This window comes from Phyllobates terribilis, unplaced genomic scaffold (genome assembly GCF_046119375.1).
Source record: "Phyllobates terribilis strain yellow unplaced genomic scaffold, ASM4611937v1 Scaffold_4__5_contigs__length_816908805, whole genome shotgun sequence".
Classification (NCBI taxonomy): Eukaryota; Metazoa; Chordata; class Amphibia; order Anura; family Dendrobatidae; genus Phyllobates; species Phyllobates terribilis.
In genome coordinates this window covers 52983191-52998603 of record NW_027362764.1, presented here as the reverse complement: position 1 = coordinate 52998603, position 15413 = coordinate 52983191, and the positions used below count along the sequence as shown (strand labels likewise).

General features: G+C 41.2%; 1 protein-coding gene across 3 annotated transcripts in view; it reads left to right on the top strand.

The window, feature by feature from the left end:
• Positions 1 to 15413, top strand: part of PPP1R9A (protein phosphatase 1 regulatory subunit 9A) — a 290332-nt gene that overhangs the window by 256476 nt on the left and 18443 nt on the right. For all 3 annotated transcript variants that reach the window (XM_073677330.1, XM_073677329.1, XM_073677331.1), the window contains exon 12: positions 13738 to 13782. In XM_073677330.1, coding sequence (XP_073533431.1) covers positions 13738 to 13782 — 45 coding nt within the window. The remainder of the gene's footprint in view (positions 1 to 13737; positions 13783 to 15413) is intronic.

Here is a 15413-nt window from a genome sequence, read left to right as displayed (position 1 = left end):
CCCTAAATTGGGACGGTACCTATACTGCCTATATTAAAAACCTTACTGTATATCAAAGTTGAAGTAATGCATATAAAAGGGTAGACAAATAGGACCGGGTCCCAACTCCAGACCACCTAGGCCCGTGGTAAGCTACATATATACCAATCAGCTCAACAAAGGGCATGCCACACCCTTAAATTGCACAGAATGCAAACAAGTCAAAAAACCAGACAATGTGAACTGAGGTCTAAGATGGCAGACATACAAGAAACAGAGGCATGTTCACACTAGCAAAAAAGAAGCAAGACAAAAATATATCTCATACCCTACCATAATTATATATAAATGTAAAGCAAAGTTGCATAATAAATATAGGGTACTTAGTGAACTATTTTTGATCAAAAAAAGTATACAAGCCGTCCCACCAGCGGCAAGGTGACCCTAAATTGGGACGGTACCTATACTGCCTATATTAAAAACCTTACTGTATATCAAAGTTGAAGTAATGCATATAAAAGGGTAGACAAATAGGACCGGGTCCCAACTCCAGACCACCTAGGCCCGTGGTAAGCTACATATATACCAATCAGCTCAACAAAGGGCATGCCACACCCTTAAATTGCACAGAATGCAAACAAGTCAAAAAACCAGACAATGTGAACTGAGGTCTAAGATGGCAGACATACAAGCAACTTTGCTTTACATTTATATATAATTATGGTAGGGTATGTGATATATTTTTGTCTTGCTTCTTTTTTGCTAGTGTGAACATGCCTCTGTTTCTTGTATGTCTGCCATCTTAGACCTCAGTTCACATTGTCTGGTTTTTTGACTTGTTTGCATTCTGTGCAATTTAAGGGTGTGGCATGCCCTTTGTTGAGCTGATTGGTATATATGTAGCTTACCACGGGCCTAGGTGGTCTGGAGTTGGGACCCGGTCCTATTTGTCTACCCTTTTATATGCATTACTTCAACTTTGATATACAGTAAGGTTTTTAATATAGGCAGTATAGGTACCGTCCCAATTTAGGGTCACCTTGCCGCTGGTGGGACGGCTTGTATACTTTTTTTGATCAAAAATAGTTCACTAAGTACCCTATATTTATTATGCAACTTTGCTTTACATTTATATATAATTATGGTAGGGTATGAGATATATTTTTGTCTTGCTTCTTTTTTGCTAGTGTGAACATGCCTCTGTTTCTTGTATGTCTGCCATCTTAGACCTCAGTTCACATTGTCTGGTTTTTTGACTTGTTTGCATTCTGTGCAATTTAAGGGTGTGGCATGCCCTTTGTTGAGCTGATTGGTATATATGTAGCTTACCACGGGCCTAGGTGGTCTGGAGTTGGGACCCGGTCCTATTTGTCTACCCTTTTATATGCATTACTTCAACTTTGATATACAGTAAGGTTTTTAATATAGGCAGTATAGGTACCGTCCCAATTTAGGGTCACCTTGCCGCTGGTGGGACGGCTTGTATACTTTTTTTGATCAAAAATAGTTCACTAAGTACCCTATATTTATTATGCAACTTTGCTTTACATTTATATATAATTATGGTAGGGTATGAGATATATTTTTGTCTTGCTTCTTTTTTGCTAGTGTGAACATGCCTCTGTTTCTTGTATGTCTGCCATCTTAGACCTCAGTTCACATTGTCTGGTTTTTTGACTTGTTTGCATTCTGTGCAATTTAAGGGTGTGGCATGCCCTTTGTTGAGCTGATTGGTATATATGTAGCTTACCACGGGCCTAGGTGGTCTGGAGTTGGGACCCGGTCCTATTTGTCTACCCTTTTATATGCATTACTTCAACTTTGATATACAGTAAGGTTTTTAATATAGGCAGTATAGGTACCGTCCCAATTTAGGGTCACCTTGCCGCTGGTGGGACGGCTTGTATACTTTTTTTGATCAAAAATAGTTCACTAAGTACCCTATATTTATTATGCAACTTTGCTTTACATTTATATATAATTATGGTAGGGTATGAGATATATTTTTGTCTTGCTTCTTTTTTGCTAGTGTGAACATGCCTCTGTTTCTTGTATGTCTGCCATCTTAGACCTCAGTTCACATTGTCAGGGTCTTATCCTTGTGTTCTGGGGCAGGACTGTAGGCCGGGTCTTATCCTGGTGCTCCGGGGCGGGACTGTAGGCAGGGTCTTATCCTTGTGCTCCAGGGCAGGACTGTAGGCCGGGGCTTATCCTGGTGCTCGGGGGAGGGACTGTAGGCAGGGGCTTGTCCTGGTGCTCCAGGGCCGGACTGCAAGCAGGGTCTTATCCTGGTGGTCTGGGGCAGGACTGTAGGCCGGGGCTTATTCTGGTGCTCTGGGGAGGGACTGTAGGCAGGGGCTTGTCCTGGTGCTCCAGGGCCGGACTGCAAGCAGGGTCTTATCCTGGTGGTCTGGGGCAGGACTGTAGGCCGGGGCTTATCCTGGTGCTCTAGGGCAGATCAGTAAGATAAGACAACAGGCCTCTCCAAAGAACAAGTGTGTTCCCCATCATAGATACAGACAGACACAGATAGAGACAGAGAGAGGTCTCTCTGCCTATCTCTGTGTCTGTCTCTCTCTGTCTTATACATCAACCTCTCATACCTACACCTACACAGCCCGCTTCAGTGAACCTTGTAGACTGTGAGCCCTCGTGGGCAGGATCCTCTCTCCTTCTGTACAAGTCACTGACTCGTTTTTGTTCAAATTATTTTACTTGTTTTTATTATGTATAACCCCTTTTAAACATGTAAAGCACCATGGAATTAATGGCACTATAATAATAAATAATAATAATTATCTTGCCACAGCAGCACAGAGTATGTCAGCGACTCCACCACAGCGGCACAGAGTATGTCAGCGACTCCACCACAGCGGCACAGAGTATGTCAGCGACTCCACCACAGCAATACAGAGTATGGGCAGGGACACACGGGTATATAACTCATGCGGACTGGCCGGCACCTCTCCTGACCTGAGCGTGATGGATTTGTTTACCATGCGATCCTCGAATGAGAAATACGGCAGTGTGTCCCTGCCCTCTGTCAGCAACTCCACCACAGCAGTACAGAGTATGTCAGCGACCCCTGGAACAGCAGCACAGAGTATATCTCTGTCTGTGTCTGTCTCGCTCTGTGTATCTGTCTCTCTCACTCTTGTCTGTGTGTCTCTGTCTGTCTCTCTTTTCCTGTCTCTCTTTGTCTGTCTGTCTCAGACATGGGTCGCTGACTTACTCTGTGCTGCTGTGGTGGAGTCACTGACATACTCTGTGCTGCTGTGGTGGAGTCGCTGAATACTCTGTGCTGCTGTGGCAGGGTCTCTGGAAGGTGCTGTGTAGGTATGAGTGGTTGATGTATAAGACAGAACGAGAGAGACAGTCTGTCTCTCTATCTCTGTCTGTCTATATGATGAGGAACATACAATGGGTACGGAAAGTATTCAGACCCCTTTAAATGTTTCACTCTTTGTTTCATTGCCGCCATTTGGTAAATTCTAAAAAGTTCATTTTTTACTCATTAAAGTACACTCTGCACCCCATCTTGACTGAAAAAAACAGAAAGGTAGAAATTTTTGCAAATTTATTAAAAAAGAAAACCTGAAATATCACATGGTCATAAGTCTTCAGACCCTTTGCTCAGTATTGAGTAGAAGCCCCCTTTTGAGCTAGTACAGCCATGAGTCTTCTTGGGAATGATGCAACAAGTTTTTCACACCTGGATTTGGGGATCCTCTGCCATTCTTCCTTGCAGATCCTCTCCAGTTCCGTCAGGTTGGATGGTGAACGTTGGTGGACAGCCATTTTCAGGTCTCTCCAGAGATGCTCAATTGGGTTTAGGTCAGGGCTCTGGCTGGGCCAGTCAAGAATGGTCACAGAGTTGTTCTGAAGCCACTCATTTGTTATTTTAGCTGTTTGCTTAGGGTGATTGTCTTGTTGGATGGTGAACCTTCGGCAAAGTCTAAGGTCCAGAGCAGTCTGGAAGAGGTTTTCATCCAGGATATCTCTGTACTTGGCCGCATTTATGTTTCATTCATTTGCAACCAGTCGCCTTGTCAATGCAGTTGAAAAACACCACCATAGCATGATGCTGCTACCACCATGTTTCACTGTTGGGATTATATTGGGCAGGTGATGTGCAGTACCTGGTTTTCTCCACACATACCACTTAGAAATCTTATTTCTCATAGTCTGGGAGTCCTTCATTTGTTTTTGAGCAAACTCTATGCGGGCTTTCATATGTCTTGCACTGAGGAGAGGCTTCTGTCGGGCCATTCTACCATAAAGGCTCGACTAGTGGAAGGCTGCAGTGATAGTTGACTTTGTGGAACTTTCTCCCATCTCCCTACTGCATCTCTGGAGCTCAGCCACAGTGATCTTGGGGTTCTTCTTTACCTCTCTCACCAAGGCTCTTCTCCCATGATTGCTCAGTTTGGCTGGACGGCCAGGTCTAGGAAGACTTCTGGTGGTCCCAAACTTCTTCCATTTAAGGATTATGGAGGCCACTGTGCTCTTAGGAACCTTGTATTTGGAAGTCGCCTTGCTACACTCATCAGGAGAGCTTTAAACTAGAACAATGTGGGAAGGGAAGCAAAAGGCCAGAAAAAGCCATACAGCTGACAAATACTATTGAGATCTCTGCTACTGGAAGTGGAAAGAAAGAACAAAGACAAAAAAATCTAAATAAAAATATGGGCGTAAGAGAAACCAATCACAAACTAAAATGTTTTTATACAAATGCACAAAGCATGGGCAACAAACAAGGAGAATTGGAACTACTAATGCAGGAAAAGAAATATGATGTCATTGGAATCACTGAAACTTGGTGGGACGATACACATGATTGGAATAAAAGGCTAAAAGGATACAACTTATTTGCAAGAAACAGAATTGATAAACGAGGAGGAGGTGTCTCTTTGTATGTTAGAAAAGCGTATATCTGCACTGAGATTGAAGCTTCAGAGACTGGGAGTTCTGTGGAAACTGTTTGGGTAAGAATACAAGGAGAGAACAACGGAAAGGACACCATTGTAGGCATTTACTACAGGCCACCTGGGCAAGCTGAAGATATGGATGAACTCTTTATGTATCAAATGACCAAGTTCTCCAAAAAATATGACGTAGTGGTCATGGGAGATTTCAACTATCCAGACATTTGTTGGGAATCTCTCTCAAGTAAAACTAACAGGTCAAGCAAATTCTTATCCTCTCTTGCTGACAACTTTATCTTCCAAAAGGTAGGGGAGAAAACAAGGGGATCTGCTACTTTGGATCTAATCCTTATAAACAGGGAGGAAATGGTTGAGGAGGTAAAGGTGGCTGGGACCCTAGGAGGCAGCGATCATGCTATTATAGAATTTTGGGTAACTAGAGGAGGAAGACATGTGAAGACTCAAACTTCAAGGTTAGATTTTAGAAAGGCAGATTTTAAGAGACTCAGAAAGAGAATAGGAGGGATCCAATGGCTGGATGTCCTTAAGGACAAAAATGTCCAGGAAGGATGGGAAATTTTTAAAAATGAGATTCTCAAAGCACAATCGTTAACAATCCCGAAAAGTAGGAAGAATGGGAAGCATTTAAGGAAACCAGGATGGATGAACACAGAACTTAAACACATGCTAAAAAGAAAGAAAGAAATGTTTATTAAATGGAAAGAGGGAGGCATATCTAAAGAAGATTATAATGCAGTCTGCAGATCCTGCAGGGCACGTATCAGGTTAGCTAAAGCTGACAATGAATTAAGGCTTGCAAGAGATGTCAAAAGCAATAAAAAGGGATTTTGGGGGTATGTCAAAAGTAAAAGAAAAGTCAAAGATGCTATAGGATTTTTACAGGATGAAAATGGAGAAATGGTAAGAGAGGATGTTGAGAAGGCCGAACTTTTTAATTCCTATTTTGCATCTGTTTTCTCTCAGAAAGAAAATGTAACATCAACTGATTTTCACTGTCCTTTTAAAGGAATAGAAGAATCCAAGTTATCTGTAAACAGAAAGATTGTGAGGGAATATTTAGCTAACATAAATGAGTTCAAGTCTCCAGGTCCAGATGAATTACACCCCAGAGTACTGAAGGAGATCGTAGAAGAAATTTTAGAACCACTCTCCATAATCTTTGAAAATTCTTGGAGAACAGGAGAAGTCCCAGAAGACTGGAGAAGAGCAAATGTTGTTCCTATCTTCAAAAAGGGGAAGAAGGTGGACCCAGGGAACTATAGGCCGGTGAGTCTGACTTCTATACCAGGAAAGATCTTTGAACAAATTATTAAACATCATGTATGTAAGTACCTGGATAAGAATGAAGTGATTAACCAGAGTCAGCATGGGTTTGTAACTAACAAGTCATGTCAGACTAACTTAATTTCCTTCTATGACAGAATCACTGACTGGGTGGATCAGGGAAATGCTGTAGATATAGTATATCTTGACTTCAGCAAAGCATTTGACAAAGTATCTCACACCATCCTTATTGAAAAAATGACCAAGTATGCAATGGACCAGGCAACTGTTAGGTGGATTCATAACTGGCTTAGTGATCGGACTCAAAGGGTGGTTGTAAATGGCTTCACATCCAGCTGGATGAATGTCTCAAGTGGGATACCACAGGGCTCTGTCCTGGGACCTGTATTGTTCAACATCTTCATCAATGATTTAGATGAAGGAATTGAGGGTAAACTGATTAAATTTGCTGATGACACAAAGCTAGGAGGGATAGCTAATACTAGAGAAGAGAGAGAGAGGATTCAAATAGACCTAAATAATCTGGAGCAGTGGGCAGCAACCAACAGAATGGTTTTTAACAGGGAAAAATGCAAAGTACTACATCTGGGCAATAACAATGAAAAAAGCATATACAGAATGGGAGGAATAGAGCTAAGCAACAGTACATGTGAAAAAGACTTAGGTATACTAATAGATCACAGACTGAACATGAGTCAACAGTGTGATGCAGCAGCAAAAAAGGCAAATACAATTCTGGGATGTATTAACAGAAGCATACAGTCTAGATCACGTGAAGTCATTATCGGTCTTTACTCCTCTTTGGTCAGACCTCATCTGGAATACTGTGTACAGTTTTAGGCACCACATTTTAAAAAAGACATAGACAAACTGGAACAAGTTCAGAGAAGAGCGACCAGAATGGTGACTGGTCTGCAAACCATGTCCTATGAGGAACGGTTGCAGGATTTGGGAATGTTTAGCTTGCAAAAAAGAAGACTGAGAGGAGACTTAATAGCTGTCTACAAATATGTCAAGGGCTGTCACATTGTAGAAGGATCATCTTTATTCTCATTTGCACAAGGAAAGACTAGAAGCAACGGGATGAAACTAAATGGGAGGAGACACAGATTAGATATTAGAAAAAACTTTTTGACAGTTAGGGTGATTAATGAGTGGAACAGGCTGCCACGAGAGGTGGTGAGTTCCCCTTCAATGGACGTCTTCAAACAGAGGCTGGACAGACATCTGTCTGAGATGATTTAGTGAATCCTGCTTTGAGCAGGGGGTTGGACCAGATGACCAAGGAGGTCCCTTCCAACTCTACCATTCTATGATTCTATAATGCAGAAATTTTTGTAACCTTGGCCAGATCTGTGCCTTGCCACAATTCTGTCTCTGAGCTCCTTGGGCAGTTCCTTTGTGCTCATGATTCTCATTTGGTCTGACATGCACTGTGAGCTGTGAGGTCTTATATAGACAGGTGTGTGCCTTTCCAAATCAAGTCCTATCAGTTTAATTAAACACAGCTGGACTCCAATGAAGGAGTAGAACCATCTCAAGGAGGATCACAAGGAAATGGACAGCATGTGACTTAAATATGAGTGTCTGAGCAAAGGGTCTGAATGCTTATGACCATGTGATATTTCAGGGTTTTTTTTAATAAATTTGCAAAAATTTCTATATTTCTGTTTTTTTCAGACAAGATGGGGTGCAGAGTGTACTTTAATAAGAAAAAAATGAACTTTTTAGAATTTACCAAATGGCTGCAATGAAACAAAGAGTGAAAAATTTAAAGGGGTCTGAATACATTTTTTGTACCCACTGTACTTGTGCTTCGAGGCGGCCTGTGGTCACGTCTTTCCTTGCTGATCTGGCCTAGAGCACGAAGACAAGACTCGGCCTACAGCCCACCCCAGAGCACCAGGATAAGACCCGGCCTACAGTCCGGCCCCGGAGCACGGGCATCTCATTAACTCAAAACTGCAAACACTGATTACACAAGAACTACAAGATGGATTTCTTCACTGCAGGTATCCTTTTAATCAGTGCAGCGGCCCCACATGACAATGCCTGTAGTTTACTTCGCAAAATCCTGCTCACAGGTTCCCTTTAAAGAAACACTCCAGGCAAAACTTATACCACTGTTATGCCTATTGCAAGAACTGAGGGGGCAGAGCATGACAGTGAATCTGTCACCTGTACAGCTCCTTAATATTGTAGGAAAGGATGCAGGGACTTTTCCTCTATAGATCACCCTTCTTTCCATTTATAGCTTTTGCTGTCATCAATTCTAAAATGTTATCACTCTTCTGACCAATCACAGCTGGTTACTATCATATATCCACCCCTGCACATCCTCTAGTGAGCAAAGGGGGAGGGCTTCAAGAACTTTTCTTCATATTATCACCTTTCTGACCAATCACAGCTGGTTACTATCATGTATCCACCTCTGCACAGCCTCTAATGTACCCAGGGGGAGTGATTCAGAAACCTTTCTTCATGTTATCATTCTTCTAACCGATCACAACTTGTTACTATCATGTCTCTATACCTGCACAGGCTCTAGTGAACAAAGAGAGAGGGATTCAGGAACTTTTCTTCAGGTTGTCACTCTTCTGACCTATCACAGCTTATTACTATCATGTCTCCTACCCTGCACAGCCTCTAGTGAACCAAGGGGAAGGGATTTAGGAACTTTTCATGTTATCATTCTTCTGACCAATCTCAGCGTATTACTATTATGTCTCCTCCCCTGCACAGCCTCTAATGAACCAAGGGGGAGGGATACAGGAACTTTTCTTCATGTTATCACTCGTCTGACCAATCACAGCGTATTTCTATTATGTCTCCTCCCCTGCACAGCCTCTAGTGAACTCAGGGGGAGGGATTCAAGAACTTTATGTTGTCATTTCCCTCAGCAATAAGTTCTTTCATTCATGAAGTGATGAGGTATTTTTTTCTGCTATAGGTGTCAGAGGCTCAGGCTTTACTTAAGTAAGACTTGTAGTAATAAATAAGAATTTTTATGCATTTTTTCACAAAACATTACCCTTTCATACATAATAGCATGACGCCTGTCATTGTTAAGTGGTGGGTGGCATTTTGACAATGTGCCAGTGGTCTCCTTTCAAAAAATATATGCTTATATATCATTTTATTTTTTTTATAATGAAAGTTTTATTTGTTTATGTCAAAAGTGTGAAAGTTGTCACAACACGAAAGGGTTAAATTGGAAATGGGAGCATACAATACTGCCAGAAATTATGGATCATTGGTTTCTTTTCTGCATCCTATAGAAATGAATACCGGTATTTACCCAACATCATATTTTCACACTCTTGATACATATTTGTTTGCATCGAATTTATATTCAGTGATCACCTACTGTATCTGACAACATTCTCCAATACACACAATGGTGCAAATAAAAAAAAAGTTTTTCAAAGTGGCGACTTTGGTCACAATAAGATTTTAAGAAAAATGTTCCAGTTTTTTAGTAAATAATTTTTTTTTAACTACAGGGATAATAACTACCTGCTTGTTGTGGCCGGTACTGATCGGTCACAAACCGCTTCTGTCGGAGATTCAGAAGCTTTCTGCTGGCGTCACTTAGATGGAACAGCGACTTCTCTTCTGCTCTGCTCTGTTGACGGTGCATGACTGCCGACATCATGCTGATTGACAGCCGGCTCCCCGCTACCTTACTGCGGGGAGCCAGCTGTGAATGGGTATGATGTCAGCAGTCACGCCCGGTCAACAGAGCAGCCCAGAAGAAGAAGAGCTGCTCTGTTGACTTAGAGCAGCTGATTCGACAGCAGGAACGGCCAGAGACTGCTCTGAGTCGACGCTGGGTAGAACAGGCAGGTAGCTGCTTCTGTTATCAACAATTTAGTATGTTTTTAGGCCCATGGTAGAAAAAAAAACAAAACTCATGACCATACTCCTCAGGGTAATCTCAAGCTTTTTTTTTTAAGTGTAAGTGAGACTAGTGCTATCGGGGGATTGTTGGGAAATTGGAAAAAAAAAAAGCAAAAGTTAAAAATATGGTTGAGCTACTTTATATAGGGAAAACCTGAGCATAAATTCCCTTTAACATATTCATCTATGTAGTCAATTATCCTATATAAAAAAATTATAAAAACTTTTTTGGAAGGGATGAGGGTTTTATGAGGTAGTATGAATGCAGCAGTACATTATAGCTGCCATTAAATTGTAATTTGATGACAACTAGCTCTTCCCACTAAGGATAATGAACTGACTCTGCTCCTCTGTTCTAATCTGTACAGCAAAGCAGAAGATGAGCAGCTAAAAACAGGAAATGTTCAGAGTATTGTGTGTTTTTGTGACCACTGGAAAACCTCAAATCCAGATCTATTATCAAAGTAATATGTAAAGCAACAGGGACATAGTTTGGGTCGTGGGGCTCAAGGGAGCTTGGTTAAGGCGGTGAACTGAAAGAAGGAAAGATCTAAATAACCTGGCTAAGGTAGAGCAGCTTGTGGGGGGTACAGTCCTCCCCCCAAAGATACACCCCTGAGTTACAAGCCCTAGACCTTTCCATCGCTTCCCCATCCTTGCCTTTTCTTCTGTCAATCACTAGTTTATCTGAACAACCTGTCTCTATTTTTTAGCTATAATTCTGTTTCTTGCTTCATGTTTTTACGTCCTCCCTTACTAACGCCGATCTTCTCTCACTCTATTTCCACCTCACGCTTTTTTTCATTGTATCTTCAGATCATCACATCTAACACAAAAAAATTTATCTACATAAAAAGTTGAAAATTCTTGGAAATACATTACATTACTTATCTTGTGCAAATTCTGAGTTACCTCCTGTATTATACTCCAGAGCTGCACTCACTATTCTGCTGGTGCAGTCACTGTGTACATACATTACATTACTGATCCTGTACTGATCCTGAGTTACATCCTGTATTATGCTCCAGAGCTGCACTCACTATTCTGCTGGTGTGGTCACTGTGTACATACATTACATTACTGATCCTGTACTGATCCTGAGTTACATCCTGTATTATACTCCAGAGCTGCACTCACTATTCTGCTGGTGCAGTCACTGTGTACATACATTACATTACTGATCCTGTACTGATCCTGAGTTACATCCTGTATTATACTCCAGAGCTGCACTCACTATTCTGCTGGTGCAGTCACTGTACATACATTACATTACTGATCATGAGTTACATCCTGTATTATACTCCAGAGCTGCACTCACTATTCTGCTGGTGTGGTCACTGTGTACATACATTACATTACTGATCCTGTACTGATCCTGAGTTACATCCTGTATTATACTCCAGAGCTGCACTCACTATTCTGCTGGTGTGGTCACTGTGTACATACATTACATTACTGATCCTGTACTGATCCTGAGTTACATCCTGTATTATACTCCAGAGCTGCGCTCACTATTCTGCAGGTGCAGTCACTGTGTACATTCATTACATTACTGATCCTGAGTTACATGCAGTATTATACTCCAGAGCTGCATGCACACTTGTGCTTGCTTCTGAGCTGGTATATCTCAGCATTGCTTGTTCTGTATTATTTCCATATACTGATACATCACAAAGAATACAATGCTAGAATGCGTTGTGTGTATATAAGCTTTTCAACAGCAACTTCTGGCAGAATTGTGAATGCAGCTTTGGTGATGATGTAGGTTGTAAGTCAGATTTACAACTTTTTATGTAGATCTTAGTGTATTTATATTCACTGTGTGCAGAATTATTAGGCAAATGCGTATTTTGATCACATGATACTTTTTATACATGTCGTCCTACTCCAAGCTGCAGAGGCTTGAGAGCCAACTACCAATTAAGTAAATCTGGTGATGTGCATCTCTGTAATGAGGAGGGGTGTTGACTAATGACATCAACACCCTATATAAGGTGTGCTTAATTATTAGGCAACTTCCTTTCCTTTGGCAAAATGGGTCAGAGAGATTTGATGGGCTCTGAAAAGTCCAAAATTGTGAGATGTCTTGCAGAGGGAGGCAGCAGTCTTGAAATTTCCAAACTTTTGAAGCGTGATCACAGAACAATCAAGCGTTTCATGGCAAATAGCCAACAGGGTCGCAAGAAGTGTGTTGGCCAAAAAAGGTGCAAAATAACTGTCCATGAATTGAGGAAAATCCAGCGTGAAGCTGCCAAGATGCCATTCACCACCAGTTTTGCCATATTTCAGAGCTGCAACGTTACTGGAGTATCAAAAAGCACAAGGTGTGCGCTACTCAGGGACATGGCCAAGGTAAGGAAGGCTGAAAAACCACCACCTTTGAACAAGAAACATAAGATAAAACGTCAAGAATGGGCCAAGAAATATATTAAGACTGATTTTTCAAAGGTTTTATGGACTGATGAAATGAGAGTGACTCTTGATGGGCCAGATGGATGGGCCAGAGGCTGGATCAGTAAAGGGCAGAGAGCTCCACTCCGACTCAGATGCCAGCAAGGTGGAGGTGGGGTACTGGTATGGGCTGGTATCATCAAAGATGAACTTGTGGGACCTTTTTGGGTTGAGGATGGAGTGAAGCTCAACTCCCAGACCTACTGCCAGTTTCTGGAAGACAACTTCTTCAAGCAGTGGTACAGGAAGAAGTCGGTATCGTTCAAGAAAAACATGATTTTCATGCAGGACAATGCTCCATCACATGTATCCAACTACTCCACAGCGTGGCTGGCCAGTAAAGGTCTAAAAGAAGGAAAAATAATGACATGGCCCCCTTGTTCACCTGATCTGAACCCCATAGAGAACCTGTGGTCCATCATAAAATGTGAGATCTACAGGGAGGGAAAACAGTACACCTCTCAGAACAGTGTCTGGGAGGCTGTATTGGCTGCTGCACGCAATGTTGATCAAAACAGATCAAGCAACTGACAGAATCTATGGATGGAAGGCTGCTGAGTGTCATCATAAAGAAAGGTGGCTATATTCAACACTAATTTTTTTGGTTTTTGTTTTTGCATGTCAGAAATGTTTATTTCTAAATTTTGTGCACTGATATTGGTTTACCTGGTGAAAATAAACAAGTGAGATGGGATTATATTTGGTTTTTATTAAGTTGCCTAATAATTCTGCACAGTAATAGTTACCTGCACAAACAGATATCCTCCTAAGAAAGCCAAATCTAAAAAAAAAACACTCCAACTTCCAAAAATATTAAGCTTGGATATTTATGAGTCTTTTAGTGGTTGATCAATAATAAACATAATCCTGTAAAATACAACTTGCCTAATAATTCTGCACACGGTGTGTGAGAAAATTAATTAAAGGGACATTCAAATAATGAGACGCTGTGTTAAGTGTAGAATAGGTTCTGCGGGGGCGGAGTCAGAGTTTCCTCCCGTCCGGCCCCCTCGGTTCCTGTATTAGCCATAACTCCATGTTTTGTCCCTCTATATAGTATCTGCTTGTGTCTATTCTTCTGTGCCGGTGTTGTCTGCGGGCGGCTTTAGGAAACACTTGAATGTCCTTTCTTTTTTTCTAATATTGTTTTCTTTGCTAACACCATTAACTTTCACAGTTTCAGAAGGCGCAGCGAAAAGTGCGGACCATGATGATGTGTTTGGTGAGTTTGGAATATAAATTATTATGTGATAATTATCACTCAATATAAAATGTTCCTGGAGAGATATCAGCTGGGGGGGTTACATAATCTCTTCTGGAGGGGGAGGGGGCGGTAGCTGGGATTGAGCTATAATTCTGCTTTTAACAACATTTAATAGTTTGCATTTATATTAAATGTTCAAGGCGTTTGCAGTTCATTTGCTTTTGTTTTTGTAAGGCTTTTAAATTATTTTAGATTTTTTTTCCATTCACATTCAAAGCTGCTTTCAAAACATTGCTGTTTGTCCTTGCTGAAAGCAGTTTATTTCCAGCCCAATTTCAGAAATGTGCACGGTTATCTCTGTCTCCTATCTCCAGTAAATAATTTACAACCCTAGACCACCAGGGATGTTACAATTTATAACCCTAGACCACCAGGGATAGAACAATTTAGCCATTTACTAGATCACCAGGGATGTCACAGTCAACCTATTTGCAATCCTAGACTACCATTAGTATCACAATTAACTCATTTACAACCCTGGACCACATTGGATATCATAATTAATCAATGTACAGCTACAACCCTAGACCACCAGGGATATCACAATTAATCAATGTACATCTACAACCTTAGACCACCAGGGATATTACTATTAATCAATGTACATCTACAACCCTAGACCACCAGGGATATCACAATCCATCTGCCACCATAGACCACTTGGATGTCAGAATTAATCCATGTCCATCTACAACACTAGACCACCAGGGATAATCACAATTAATCCATCTATAACCATAGACCACTTGGATGTCAGAATTAATCCATGTCCATCTACAACCCTAGACCACCAGGGGTATGGTATCACAATTAATCAATGTCCATCTACAACCCTAGACCACCAGGGGTATGGTATCAAAAATCAATGTCCATCTATAACCCTAGACCACCAGGGATATCACAATTAATTAATGTCCATCTACAACCCTAGTCCACCAGAGATATCACAATTAATCCATCTATAACCATAGACCACTTGGATGTCAGAATTAATCCATGTCCATCTACAACCCTAGTCCACCAGGGATATCACAATTAATCCATCTATAACCATAGACCACCTGGGATGGAATGTTACAATTAAAACATTTACTACCCTCCAGGGATATCACAATGGACCACCTGGAATGACATTATTAAGGGATTGTTACTATCTCTGTAACAGTTATGTTCTCCACTCTAGACTACCAGGGATATTGGGAGTATAACCCACCAAGCTAAATAGTTTTAGAGATGTCTCTGTATTCCAGTGGAACAGAAATCCTAAAAGCTTTTCCTGGCCATTTTTTAATCTTGTCGGGGTATTAAACAATTCTGTGGGATTCTGTCATTTTTACTGTGCACAATAAAGCATCAGCGTCCCGGAGCGGAGGCTCCTAACAGAGGACCAGAGCCGAGCATCACAGAGACCCTACACAAAATACAGGGGCAGAAGTTCAATCATCATGTTGTTGTTTGAGATTTTGGAAGCTCCGCAAAATATTTTAAGCTGCATCTAATTACAGTGATCATGCTGAATACACAGTATAAGAGGTGATAGATAGACTGATAGATAGATAATAGATAGAAAGATAGAAGCATCGATAGAT